Source organism: Apodemus sylvaticus, chromosome 15 (assembly GCF_947179515.1).
Source record: "Apodemus sylvaticus chromosome 15, mApoSyl1.1, whole genome shotgun sequence".
NCBI lineage: Eukaryota > Metazoa > Chordata > Mammalia > Rodentia > Muridae > Apodemus > Apodemus sylvaticus.
The window spans coordinates 40,564,610-40,579,172 of NC_067486.1; the positions used below are offsets into that span (position 1 = coordinate 40,564,610).

General features: G+C 36.3%; 1 protein-coding gene across 1 annotated transcript; it reads left to right on the forward strand.

Moving 5' to 3' along the window:
• The first annotated feature begins 5,845 nt into the window (after positions 1 to 5,845).
• LOC127666120 (olfactory receptor Olfr180-like) lies at positions 5,846 to 6,772 on the forward strand. The gene has a single exon (XM_052158848.1). It carries the CDS (start codon positions 5,846 to 5,848, stop codon positions 6,770 to 6,772), a length of 927 nt encoding a protein of 308 aa, XP_052014808.1.
• The last annotated feature ends 7,791 nt before the right edge of the window (positions 6,773 to 14,563 follow it).

Below are 14,563 nucleotides of genomic sequence, written 5' to 3' on the forward strand. Positions count from 1 at the left end.
GCAGTGTTGAAGTCACCCACAATTATTGTGTTAGGTGCAATGTGTGCTTTGAGCTTTAATAAAGTTTCTTTTACGAAGGAGTGTGCCCTTGCATTTGGAGCATAGATGTTCAGGATTGAGAGTTCTTCTTGTTGTATTTTTCCTTTGACCAGCAAATTCCATGTCTCTTGATGACATTAGGTTGAATGTCAATTTTATCTGATATTAAAATGGCTACTCCAGCTTGTTTCCTGAGACCGTTTGCTTGCAAAATTGTCTTCCAGCCTTTTACTCTAAGGTAGTGTTTGTCTTTGACCCTGAGGTGTGTTTCCTGTAAACAGCAAAATGTAGGGTCCTGTTTACGTATCCAGTCAGTTAGTCTATGTCTTTTTATTGGGGCATTGAGTCCATTGATGTTAAGAGATATTTAGGAATAGTGATTGTTACTTCCTGTCATTTTTTTAAATTTTTTAATTATTTATTTATTTTTATTTACATTGCAAATGATTTCCCCTTTTCTGGGTCCCCACTCCCCGTAAGTCCCATTTTTGACGTTATTTTTTACATTTGATTGGTTAACTTCTTTTGGGTTTGATGAAAGGTTACTATCTTGCTTTTTCCGGGGTGAGGTTTCCCTCCTTGTATTGGTGTTTTCCTCCTATTATCCTTTTTAGGGCTGGGTTTGTGGATAGATATTGGGTAAACTTGGTTTTGTCATGGAATATCTTAGTTTCTCCATCTACGGTGATTGAGAGTTTTGCTGGATATAGTAGTTTTGGCTGGCATTTGTGTTCTCTTAGAGTCTGCATGAGATCAGCCCAGGATCTTCTAGCCTTCATAGTCTCAGGTGAAAATTCTGCTCTGATTCTAATAAGTCTTCCTTTATATGTTACTTGGCCTTTTTCTCTTACTGCCTTTAATATTCTTTCTTTGTTTAGAATATTTGGTGTTTTGATTATTATGTGATGGGAAGTATTTCTGTTCTGGTCCAGTCTGTTTGGAGTTCTGTAGGCTTCTTGTATATTCATGGGCATCTTTCTCTTTAGGTTAGGGAAATTTTCTTCCATAATTTTATTGGAGATATTTGCTGGCCCTTTAAGTTGTAAATCTTCACTCTCCTCTATGCCTATAATCCTTAGGTTTGGTCTTCTCATTGTGTCCTGGATTTCCTGGATATTTTAGGTTACAAGCTTTTTGCATTTTGCATTTTCTTTAACTGTTGAGTCCATGGTTTCTATGGAATCTTCAGCATCTGAGATTCTTTCTTCTATCTCTTGTATTCTGTTGTTGATATTTGCATCTATGTCCACTGATTTCTTCCCAAGGCTTTCTATCTCCAAAGTTGTCTCCCTTTGAGTTTTCTTAGTTGTTTCTACTTCTGATTTTAGATCCTGGATGGTTTTGCTTAGCTCCTTCACTTGCTTGTTTGTGCTTTCCTGTAATTCTTTAAGAGATTTTTGTGTTTCCTCTTTCATGACCTCAGCCTGTTGACCAAAGTTCTCCTGTATTTCTTGTGTTTCCTCATTATTGGCTTTTGTATTCTCCTGGATTTCTTTCAATGATTTTTGTGTTTCCCTTGCAAGGACTTCTAACTTTTTATCCATTTTCTCTTAAATTTCTTTAAGTATGTCCTTCATGTGTTCCTGTACCAGCGTCATGACCAGTGATTTCAAATCCAAATCTTGTTTTACTGGTGTTATGGGGTATCCAAGACATGTTGGTAAAGGAGAATTAGGTTCAGATGTTGCCATATTGCCTTGATTTCTGTTAGTGACATTCCTGTGTTTGCCTTTTGCCATTAGTTCTCACTGGTGTCAGTTGGTCTTGTCAGTGCTGGACTCACCAGTGCAAGCTGCCCCCTCCCAGGCGGCCTCTGGTGCACAGCTTACCCCCTCCACTGCCCGGAAACAGGGTGCCATTGCCCAGGCCATTCAGACCCCAAAGCAGACACCCGAAGGGTCCCGCTGGGGCCCACTGGACTCACAGGAGCACACCGACCTCTCCCCGCTGGCCGCCCGGAAGCCCCTCTTGCCCCTTGCAGGACCTGGAGATGTGCTGTTGCCGCCCAGGCTGATCTGGATCAGGAAGCGGAGAGGTCTGAGGGCTACCACCAGAGGCCTCAGGACTGAAGCCTAAGCTCCTTGCCACAGGAGCGAGCTGTGCAGTGAGCTCCCAGACTGCCTCTGGGTGCACATCCATGCTCATGGATCAGTAGATTCAATATAGTTAAAATGGCCATTTTGCCAAAAGCACTATACAGATTCAATGCAATACCCATCAACATCCCAACCCAACTCTTCACAGAGTTAGAAAGAGCAATTCTCAAATTCATCTGGAACAACAAAAAACCCAGGATAGCTAAAACTATTCTCAGCAACAAAAGAAAATCTGGGGGAATCAGTATCCCTGACCTCAAGCAATACTACAGAGCAATAGTGTTAAAAACTGCATGGTATTGGTACAGTGACAGGCAGGAGAATCAATGGAACAGGATTGAAGATCCAGAAATGAACCCACACACCTATGGCCACTTGATCCTTGACAAAGAGGCTGAAAACATCCAATGGAAAAAAGATAGCCTTTTCAACAAATGGTGCTGGTTCAACTGGAGGTCAGCATGCAGAAGAATGCGAATTGATCCATCCTTGTCTCCTTGTACTAAGCTCAAATCCAAATGGATCAAGGACCTCCACAAAAAGCCAGACACTCTGAAGCTAATAGAAGAGAAACTGGGGAAGACCCTTGAGGACATCAGTACAGGGAGAAAGTTTCTGACGAGAACACCAATAGTGTATGCTCTAAGAGCAAGAATTGACAAATGGGACATCATAAAATTACAAAGTTTCTGTAAGGCAAAGGGCACCATCAAGAGGACAAATTGGTAACCAACAAATTGGGAAAAGATCTTCACCAATCCTACATCAGATAGAGGGCTAATATCCAATATATATAAAGAACTCAAGAAGTTAGACTCCAGAAAACCAAACAACCCTATTAAAAAATGGGGTACAGAGTTAAACAAAGAATTCTCACCTGAAGAACTTTGGATGGCAGAGAAGCATCTTAAAAAATGCTCAACTTCATTAGTCATTAGGGAAATGCAAATCAAAACAACCCTGAGATTTTACCTTACACCAGTCAGAATGGCTAAGATTAAAAATTCAGGAGACAGCAGGTGTTGGAGAGGGTGTGGAGAAAAAGGAACATTCCTCCATTGCTGGTGAGGTTGCAAATTGGTACAACCACTCTGCAAATCAGTCGGGCGGTTCCTCCGAAAACTGGGCACCTCACTTCCAGAAGATCCTGCTATACTACTCCTGGGCATATACCCAGAGGATTCCCCACCATGTAATAAGGATACATGTTCTACTATGATCATAGCAGCCCTATTTATAATTGCCAGATGCTGGAAAGAACCCAGGTATCCCTCAACAGAAGAGTGGATGCAAAAAATGTGGTATATCTACACAATGGAGTACTATTCAGCCATTAGAAACAATGAATTCATGAAATTCTTAGGCAAATGGATGGAGCTAGAGAACATCATACTAAGTGAGGAAACCCAGACTCAAAAGGTGAATGATGGTATGCACTCACTAATAAGTAGATATTAACCTAGAAAACTGGAATACCCAAAACATAATCCACACATCAAATGAGGTACAAGAAGAAAGGAAGAGTGGCCCCTTGTTCTGGAAAGACTCAGTGAAGCAGTATTTGGCAAAACTAGAACGAGGAAGTGGGAAGGGGTGGGTGGGAGGACAGTGGGAGAGAAGGGGGCTTACGGGACTTTCGGGGAGTGGGAGGCTAGAAAAGGGGAAATCATTTGAAATGTAAATAAAAAATATATCGATTAAAAAAATTCATCTGCCAAATAACTCTGGCATCAGTGCAGAGAAACCTTTGGGACTTGATTGAAAAGTTTGAAACTTTACAGATTAATGACCATAATTATTAACATGGGCTTGTAGGTCACCTCTGGGATTTTCATTCTCTTAAATGCAAACATTTGATAGCATTATACATATATTATCATGAGTTCTGACACTAGTAACATCAAGCAAAGAATGCAACGAGAAAAAAATCCTCTCAATAAAATTAGGTAAAAGGGGTATTCTAATTTATTTCTTCTTTTAACTTTGTCATCAGATATATTAGTTACTATTTATATTCTTCCTAACTTTCAATTCTTTTCTGGTATTCTTGATAAATGAAACATGTATGCAAATAAAGGGAGGTGTAACACAATAATTAATTTAGCTTTCTGAAAGGATGAGATTTTAGAATATACACAAGATCACAAAATATTTCACTAGTAATGCAAGTTATTTCTGTGTTAGATAACTTTATGTATTGCACTTAGTTATTAGAACAAGGAAATTTCAACTGTCTTCTTAGATTGTTCTGATTATAGATATATAAAGACATTAAGACCCTCAAATTAGCATGATTATCTTTGGTCATATGTCCTAATATACCACTGATAACAGGAAAAAAACTAGAATTCCAATATTATTTTAAAGTTTAAAAAGTTTTTGACTAAGCATTGAAAACAAATTTAAGACACAAGATTATTTAATAGATTTTATCTACTGTACTGTTATGTAGAAAATCACAATATTGTAATGAAGCATAAGGATAAAGGAAGGTCCTTGCTTCATAAAGGAAGATGTTGAACATAATCCTTTTAGATACTTTTTATTAAATAAACTTATTTCTTTCTTTAAATTTTTTCCATATAATGTATTTTGGTCATACTCTTTCCTCTCCTCCATCTCTTCCAAGTTACTTGTTTATGAGAACCAGATGTCATAGATGATTTCAAGAAAACTGCATCATCAAGATACTTCTTAAAGTAATAATGCTATGAGAAAAGGTAACCTGTCCTTTGAATTCACTATTAGGATATAGAAAATAAGGTCATCTGATCAAGGTTACTAGCTGATGCTCGGGTTGGAATTACATCTTTTTTTACATCATCACATATTATACTTTAGAATCCTGTAGCAATAAGGCTCAAAATGCATATAGTATAATTAAAAATTATTAAAACACATATGTGGAAAAAATAAAACAACATAAATCATGCAATTATGCAGGAAATATGTACTTTGTTGATTAAAAGGATATGACCCCGCTATTCAGAATATGACACTAGTGTTGTCTAGGAAATTGAGTTAAAATTTAGATTAAAAAGTTTCACATGTAAAATGTCTTTAACTGAAAAGAAGAAGGATTTAGATATTTGGGGAAAGGAAACATGAATACTGCCATGGGGAAAGTCATTATTTGTGAAAGTTTTTATGACAGAGGGTTAAGAAAACTGATATGTAATAATCTATGAAGATTTACTTCTCCAACATCTCAATGTTATTGCATTAAACATGAATCTCTCCCCATAAGCATTAGTAAGTTTTCAGCAATCTCTAATACATACATTTGAAATACCTCAGATACTTTTTAAAATGAGAAAGATATGAAAGTAATTTTGTCATATTTATATACAACTGATTTTAATTTTGGGGGAGAAATTGAGAGGAAAAATGAAAAATAAAACAATTTATTTGAAGACACTAAGCCGAATCTGAGTAACTTAAAATGTTTTGTGTTTTTACAAGCTTGCAGAAAAGTAACCCTTTTTCAATTTATTTTTCTACCCTGGAGGTATGAAGTAGTCCAATGAACTTAGACAGACAAAGATGGTTATCCTTTAAGGGAAAGAATTAGAAACTTCAGAGCTTCATTACAAAGATGGTGGGTAAACTTGAAAAAGAAATCCCCTGTCTGTTATACAAAGTAAAGTGGGAAATGGACAGACCAGAGTTGCAATCTGACATCCTTCTCACTTGTCAAAGGGAAGCTGAAGATGACCAAGGAAAACTACTCCTTGACAACAGAGTTCATCCTCATAGGATTCTCAGATCACCCAGACCTGAAGATATTTCTGTTCCTGGTGTTCTCTGTCATCTATCTGGTCACCATGGTGGGGAATCTTGGGCTGGTGGCCCTGATCTACATGGAACCTCGTCTGCACACACCCATGTACATTTTTCTGGGCAACCTGGCTCTGATGGACTCCTGCTGCTCCTGTGCCATTACTCCCAAGATGCTAGAGAACTTCTTTTCTGTGGACAGGAGGATTTCTCTCTATGAATGCATGGCACAGTTCTACTCTCTCTGTCTTGCTGAAACTGCAAACTACTTTCTTCTGGCAGCAATGGCCTATGACCGCTATGTGGCCATATGTAACCCACTGCAATACCACAGTATGATGTCCAAGAAGCTCTGCCTTCAGATGACCACAGGAGCCTACATAGCTGGAAACCTGCATTCAATGATTCACGTAGGGTTCTTGTTCAGGTTAACATTCTGCAGGTCTCACACAGTCAAGCACTTCTTTTGTGATATCCTTCCACTATACAAACTCTCATGTGTAGACCCTTATATCAATGAACTGATGGTACTCATCTTTTCTGGTTCAATTCAAATGTTTACCATTACTACAGTCCTGATTTCTTATTTCTACATTCTTTTCACCATATTCAGAATGAAGTCCAGGGAGGGAAGAAGCAAAGCTTTATCTACCTGTGCATCCCACTTCCTGTCTGTGTCAATATTCTATGGGTCTCTTCTCTACATGTATATTCGACCAAGTTCAGTTAATGAAGAGTATAAAAACATGCCGGTTGCTATTTGTTATACTCTAGTAATTCCTTTATTAAACCCATTTATTTATAGTCTGAGAAATAAGGAAGTAATTAATGTAATAAAGAAAGCAATGAAGAGACAATAGTAACAGCTCTTTGAAAATAAAACTTGAACTTCAAGTAAATCTATATCCATATTTATATTATCCACTTTTCTTATTCAAATTATGCCAGAAGAAATTAGAATATTAACTTTTACTTCAAAATCTTAAATGCTAGATGTGTTAGAAGTCATAACTTCTTGACAAGTCCTACAAATGAAGGAAATGTATGCTGGCATACATAAAGGTAGGTTTTTATTAATTATTGGTAAAATTTTGATCCCAAATAATAAAATAAAACCTCAAGTACATTGCAAAGTCTTTTCTAGTAAATCTTTGCTTAGAATTTCCACTCCTTTGAACCTAACTGTGTTCTTGTGTATAGTTTTATCTTCACCCCCATTTTGCCTCTGTACTCATACATGCTATATTTTTAGTCTCCAAAATTTTGACACTAAGTATTAGTCATTTATTCATAAGCTGTCTGAATGAAAGTACCTTTAAAATAACTTATTCAACGATTTGAATGTGAAGTGATTCACTAAGTAATCTCCAAAGGTTTAAAGTTTTTCCTGGATTTTTTTATTTGTTCATTATATTTTACAGTTATTAAAATGGCTATCAAATTAATATTTATGTTGTAATATCATTTATTGTTTTGTTTGAGATTAGAAGTATCAATACTAGCATAGTATTTATAAAAGATGGAAAATATATTCACATACAAATGAGGTCAATATTACTGACAATCCTAAATATCTTTAAACCAAGTATTTACCTGAAATGAAATTCTATAATTTATTTAATCACGGCATTTGTATTTTAGAATCAAATTCTCATCACTAAAGAACCAGTATTTTGGTTTGGCAATCTGTGGTCATAAATGATGTTTTTCATGATGAAATCCCAACAGATTTTAATCTTTTCAATTGCTACATATTTTGTAGTCTACAAATAAGAAAGTGATGAATGCCCTAAATCAAAATTGTTCATAAAGCACATGTGATAAAGTGTATTTCTGGCAGCTAAGCTACTGGGATCAATTCAAATAAACTATAGGAACACTCATGAGTGTGACAATCTAATTAGACATAATCTTGAATATATCCAATGAATTCTAAGAGTTAAAGTTCATATGAGATAACCTTTATTTATGATGTCAGGTTTCTTGGTCCCAAAGAAAGCTTTTAATCTATTTTTTTATTCAGTAACACAATTGATGGGTAATATGCATTTGAATGTAATTTTTACCTTGAATTTAGCTCTCAAAAGAATATTGTTCACACAGAAATTCTACTTTCTAATAAGAAATAATTTTTATTAATGTTAGTCATTTTAATATCAAATTCTCACTAATCTGTGTTTTGGTGTTCAATTTTTTATTATAATTTTTATTATAATTGAACTTTTAAGATTAAATCCTAGAGGAATTTAAAATTTTCATTTGCTAATTTGTCCACCACATATAACAATGTACTTATTAAATCTATTTGTTTCAAAAAGGATTTCTCCTGTTTGCAGTTCATTAGGAATACTAAAACCTTCACTAACTCCATTGCAAAATATTGACATGTCCAAAAAGTTATTGAAAATGAATATTTCATTCAAGTATAAATGAGGCAGAAATTTTATAAAAATCCTAAATATCTAAACTATGCTTTCATAAAATAGCTTTGAAAACATAAAGTAAAAATATCTTCCTAGAAATGCATGATCTGCCAAGCTTACTACGGGAAACTTCAAGTTGTTTTAAATTTATTTTAATAATGTTTTATTTATCCTTTAAAAATTCAAATATTTTAATCATATTCATTTTCTTCTCCCACCTACCTAACCCACCCATCCAACTTCATGTTCTTTCTCTCTAGAAGACCAAAAGAAGGTAAAAGATAGATAGATAGATAGATAGATAGATAGATGATAGATAGATAGATAGATAGATAGATAGATAGATAGATAGATAGATAGAATATGGAGTCCAGTGTTTTTTCAGCTGTGAGCATGAGACTTAGCCTGGAATATGGTTAATATGTCCAAAATCATCCCACTTAAAAAACCTGATTTTCCTTCTTCTCGGAGCTACAAATCACAAATAGCTTCTCTTTAGACTCAAGCGTCTATATGAAGAGACTTTTTATATGTATGACATATCAACTATCTGGGTTTAGTCTACCATTTACTAGAACAAAATCTTCTATACTAAAATATTGAAGAACTTGTCAAAGCTCAGCCCAGAGAACTAAATACATACAGAGTTTATGTCAACACTGCCTTCTCTCCCACCTTCTTTTGTTTCTGAAAATAATTTTTTATTGCTTATTAAACAGTAACTTAAAAAAGAAAAACCATGACACTGGCAACAAAGACACAGGAAGCTTTCAACGTTGAAGGTCAGCCTTGTCTATTGTGTAAAAAGATTAAAAAAATAATAAAGAAAAGGAAGAAATAAATTAAATGCTTCATTGCTTAGCATGGTGGCATATGAATTTAATCACAGTGCTCAGAAGAAAGAGACAAGACCTTTGCAAGTTCAAGGCCAGCCTGGTCAACAAAACAAACTCCAGGACTTCAGTTTTGTTAAATACAAAAATTAAAAAAAAGCAAAAAGCAAAGTAAACAAACAAACAGCAACAAAGTGGAGTGCTCTAATGGACCTGGTTATAGCAAACATGGCCCTAGTATGCCTTGCTTTTCCACTTCCTTTTTGCTAAATCATAGATTCCATTCCTAAAGCTAGCCACCATGGTCTATTCTCTTATTTGGCTACTTCCTCCTCATAAGCATGACCACAAAGATCAAGTTATCAAAGAAATGAAGTCCAGCAATCAAAAGAACCCTTTGGACTACCCTAATTAACAGGCCCAATCAAAGCCATCCTAATCAACTCATCAGCCAAATCACCTCAGGTTAGGATGTGCTGTGAATCCAGTCTTGATGCATCTTGTGCCAATGCTCGTCCTTTCAATGAGTATTACCAGAGTGTATATTTATATAAATGAGAGTGGAAAGTGCAGTTAAGAGTGGGACTGAGCCAACAAGCTATAAAACTTTTGAAGAGAGGGAGTGTGGGATGCAGGATGGAAGTGAAACAAGTTAGTGAGAGCATGTAATGTCACCTTAGGGATTGGAATTTATATGGAATCATCAGAACTTGAAGTTTTTCCAGTGACCAGGTATTAACAATTTTTGCTTAGAAAAAATGATAAAAACAATTGACTTGATTGGAAAGAAATTGATGTGAGCAAAATTCCAAATGTAAAATGCATGTTTGAGCCAGTCTGTGAAGAGGTGAGTTCTACAGTGGGAGGGGACCATTATCTGAAAGTTGGGGTGGAACAGGGACACTGGGACTCTCTCTAGAAGAAAACTTTCTTGTAAAGTTGCAAGCCGTGTTTCCTTTTAGAAATTGCTCTTTATTCTGAATCTCATTCTACTGTCTCTGTTAAGACACTCCCCGATTTCCTCTATGCTGGGCCTTATGAGTCACAGACTCTATTCTTTTAATGCATTTTCACCCATTTTTCTACTCTATGATTGTTCCTTCTCACTCCACATTGGTACTTTCTATTTTTTCTCGCTCTTCCCTCTCCTCCTTCCCCTCTCCTTCAGTCTCATCTCTACCCTTCTCTCCCTCCCTGTCCTCCTCCTCATTTCCTGTCCTCCCTCTTCTTTCTTTGTTATTTTCCTTCCCTTCCTCTTCTCCCCCTCATTTCTCTTTCTTCCTTTCTCTTTCCATTCCCCTTTTTCTTTTTTCCATCATACCTTTTCTAGCCTTTTTATTTAACTGCTCAGCTTCCCCCCCTTCCTCTGTCTCTTACCTTCCCTCCACTCTCCCCTCCTCTTCCCCTTTCTTCATTTCACTCCCATCTGACCATTTGTTATTGTCTTTTTTCTTTTTCTTTTTCTTTTTTTTCTTTATTTTTAATTATTGGGTCAAGTGTTTCACTCCCATCTGACCATTTGTTATTGTCTTTTTTCTTTTTCTTTTTCTTTTTTTTTTCTTTATTTTTAATTATTGGGTCAAGTGTTATACCTTGTACCAATTTCCACCAGAGCAACTCACTATTCTAACCCCCCTCCTCCTGCTTATATGAGGGTGTACCCCCACCCACACATCACTCCTGCCTCCCAACCCTCATATCCCCCTACACTTGGGCATCAAGCCTTCACAGGACCAAGGACCTCTTCTCCCACTGATGCCTGATAAGGCCATCCTCTGCTACATATACATTTGGGGCCATGGGTTCCTCCAAGTGTACTCTTTGGTTGATGGTTTAGACCCTGAGAGGTGAGTTGGTTGCTATTGTTGTTGTTCCTATGGGATGGCAAACCCCTTCAGCTCCTTCAGTCCTTTCTCTAACTCCTACATTGGGGACCTCATGAGCAGTTCAGTGGTTGGCTGTGAGCATCCATCTCTGTGTATGTCAGGCTCTGCCAGAGTCTCTCAGGAGAGAGCTATATCAGGCTCCTGTCAGCATGCACTTTTTGGCATTCTCATTAGTGTACACTTTGGTTGGCGGATTAGTCCCTGGGAGCTCAGCTTGTACCAGTTAGTTCATATTTTTGTTGCTGCAAACCCCTTCAGATCCTTGGGTCCTTTTTCTAGTTCCTCCATTGGAGACCTTGTGCTCAGTCCAATGGTTGGCTTAAAGCATCTACCTCTGTATTTGTCAGGCACTGGCAGGTCCTCTCTGGAAACAGCCATATCAGGCTCCTGTCAGCAAGCATTTGTTGGCATCCACAATAATGTCTGGGTTTGGTAACTGTTTATTGGATAGATTCCCAAGTAGAGGAGTCTATGAATGGTCCTTCCTTCAGTCTCTGGTCCACAATTTGTCTCTGTTTCTCCACCCATTGGTATTTTGTTTCTCCTTCTAAGAAGGGCAGAAGTACCCACATTTTTTCTTCCTTCTTCTTGAGCTTCAATTGCTCTGGGGATTGTATCTTGGGTATTCAGAGCTTCTTGGCTAATATCCACTTATTAGTGAGTACATACCATGTTTGTTCTTAATGTATTGGATTACAATACTCCTGATGATATTTTCTAGTTCCATCCATTTGCTAAGAATTTCATGAAGTCGTTGTTACTACATTTTCTGCATCCATTCCTCTGTTGAGGAACATCTGGGTTCTTTCTAGCTTCTGCCTATTATAAATAAAGTTTTTATGAACATAATGGAGCATGTGTCCTAACTACCTATTGAAGCGTCTTCTGGATATATGCCCAGGAGTGGTATAGCTGGGTCAGGTATTAATATGTCCAGTTTTCTGAGGAACCACCTAAATAATTTCCAGAATGTTTATATCAGCCTTCAATTCCACCATCAGTGCAGTAGTGTTCCTCATTCTCTCCATCCCCGCCAGCATCTGCTCTCCCCTGACTTTTTGATCTTAACCATTCTGATTGTTAAGAGATAGAATCTCAGGGTTGTTTTATTTTGTAATTCCCTGATGATTAAGAATGTTGAACATATTTAGGTGCTTTTCATCTATTTGGTATTCCTCAGTTGAGAATTATTTGTTTAGTTTTGTACTTAATTTTTAATAGGGATATTTCACTCTCTGGAGTCTAACATCATGAGTCTTTATATATATATTGGATATTGGCTCTAGATCAGATGGAAGATTAGTAAAGATGTTTTCCCAATCTGTTGGTTGTTGTTTTGTCCTAAAGACAGTGTCCTTTGCCTTATACCAGCTTTGATTTTTACGAGGCTCCATTTGTCAATTCTTGACTTTATAGCATAAGTCATTGCTGTTCTTTTCAGGAAAATTTCCCCTATGCCCATGTGCTCAAGAGTCTTCTCCACATACTTTACTATCAGTTTCAGTGTATCTGATTTTATGTGGTGATTCTTGATACACTGGGACTTGACCTTTATACAGGGAGATAGGAATGGATCAATTTGCATTCCTCTACATGTTGACTGCCAGTTGAACCAGCACAATTAGCTGAAACTGCTTTCTTTTTTTTCCCACTGGATAGTTTTAGCTCCTTTGTCAAAGACCAAGTGACCATAAGTGTTTGGGTTCATTTCTAGGTCTTCAATTCTATTTCATTGTTCTACCCTCCTGTCATTGTCCCAATACCATGCAGCTTTTATCTCAATTACTCTGTAGTATAGCTTGAGTTCAGGGATAGTGATTCCACCAGAAGTTATTTTATTGTTGAGAATAGTTTTCACTACCCTGGGTTTTTTGTTATTCCAGATGAATTTGGAAATTGCTCTTTCTAACTCTATGAAGATTTGAGTTGAAATTATGATGGGGATTGCATTAAATCTGTAGATTGCTTTAGGCAAGATGGCCATTTTTACTATATTAATCCTGCCAATTCATAAACTTGTGAGAGCTTTCCATCTTCTGAGATCTTCCATTTCTTTATTCAGAGACTTGAAATTCTTGCCACACAGATATCTTTCTTGCTTGAATAGAGTCAAACTAAGGTATTTTATATTAATTGTGACTATTGTGAAAGGTGTCATTTGCCTAATTTCTTTCTCAGTCTCTTTATCCTTTGAGTAGAGGAAAGCTACTGCTTTGTTTCAGTTAATTTTATTTCCAGCCACGTTGTTGAAGTTGTTTATCAAGTTTAGGAGTTCTATGGTGGAATTTTTGGGTCATTTAATCATACGATCATAGCAAGTGCAAATAGTGAGAATTTGACTTCTTCCTTTCCAATGTGTATCCCTTTGACCTCTTTTATAGTATATTTGCTCTGGCTAGGATTTCAAATACTATATTGAACAAGTAGGGAGACAGTGAACAGCCTGTTTGGTACCTGATTTTAGTGGGATTACTTCAAGTTTCTCTCCATTAAGTTTGATGTTGACTACTCATTTGTTGTATACTGCTTTTACTATGTTTAAGTAAGGGCCTTGAGTTCCTGATTTTTCCAAGACTTTTATCATAAAGGGGTGTTGGATTTTATTAAATGTTTTCAGAGCATCTAATGTAGTGATCATGTGTTTTTTCTTTGAGTTTTTTTATGTAGTGTATTACATGGATATATTTCCATATATTTAATCCACACTGCATCCCTGAGATGAAGCCTATTTGAGTGTGGTGAATGATCACTTGAAGTGTTCTTGTTTTTGGTTTGTGAAAATTTTATTGAGTATTTTTGCATTGATATCCATAAGGGAAATTGGTCTGATTTTCACTTTCTTACTTGGGATTTTGTCTGGTTTAGGTATCAGTGTAATTGTGGCTTTATAGAACAAATTTGGTAGTGTTCTTTCTACGTCTATTTTGTGGAATAGTTTAAAGAATATTGGTATTAGGTGTTCTTTGCAGATCATATAGAAGTCTAGAAGTCTGCAATAACAGATCTACAGATCTGGTCCTGGCCCTTTTTTTTTTTTTTTTTTTTTTTTTTTTTTTTGGTTGAGAGAATTTTAGTGACTGCTTCTATTTCTATAGGGATTATGGAATTGTTTAGATGGTTTATCTGATCCTGATTTAACTTTGGTATTTGTTCTCTGTCTAAAAATTTGTCCGTTTCTCCATATTTTCCAGTTTTATTGAGTATAAGCTTTCCTCATAGGATCTGAATTGTTTTGTAATTTCCTCAGTTTCTATTGTTATATCTTCCTTTTCATTTCTGATTTTGTTAATTTGGATACTGTCTATGTGCCCTCTTTTTGAGTATAGGCATTAATAAAGAACATCTCCTGGGGATAGGCATGGCCCCCAGTTGAGGGTTTAGGCCACCCACCCATCTCTAAATATTTTTTCCTTTTTGTTTATATGAAGGCAAGCTTTATTATTAATCTACCTTCAATAGAAATAAATCACAATAAGCCTTTGCCCCAACAAGGAAGTTGAAAAAAGTAT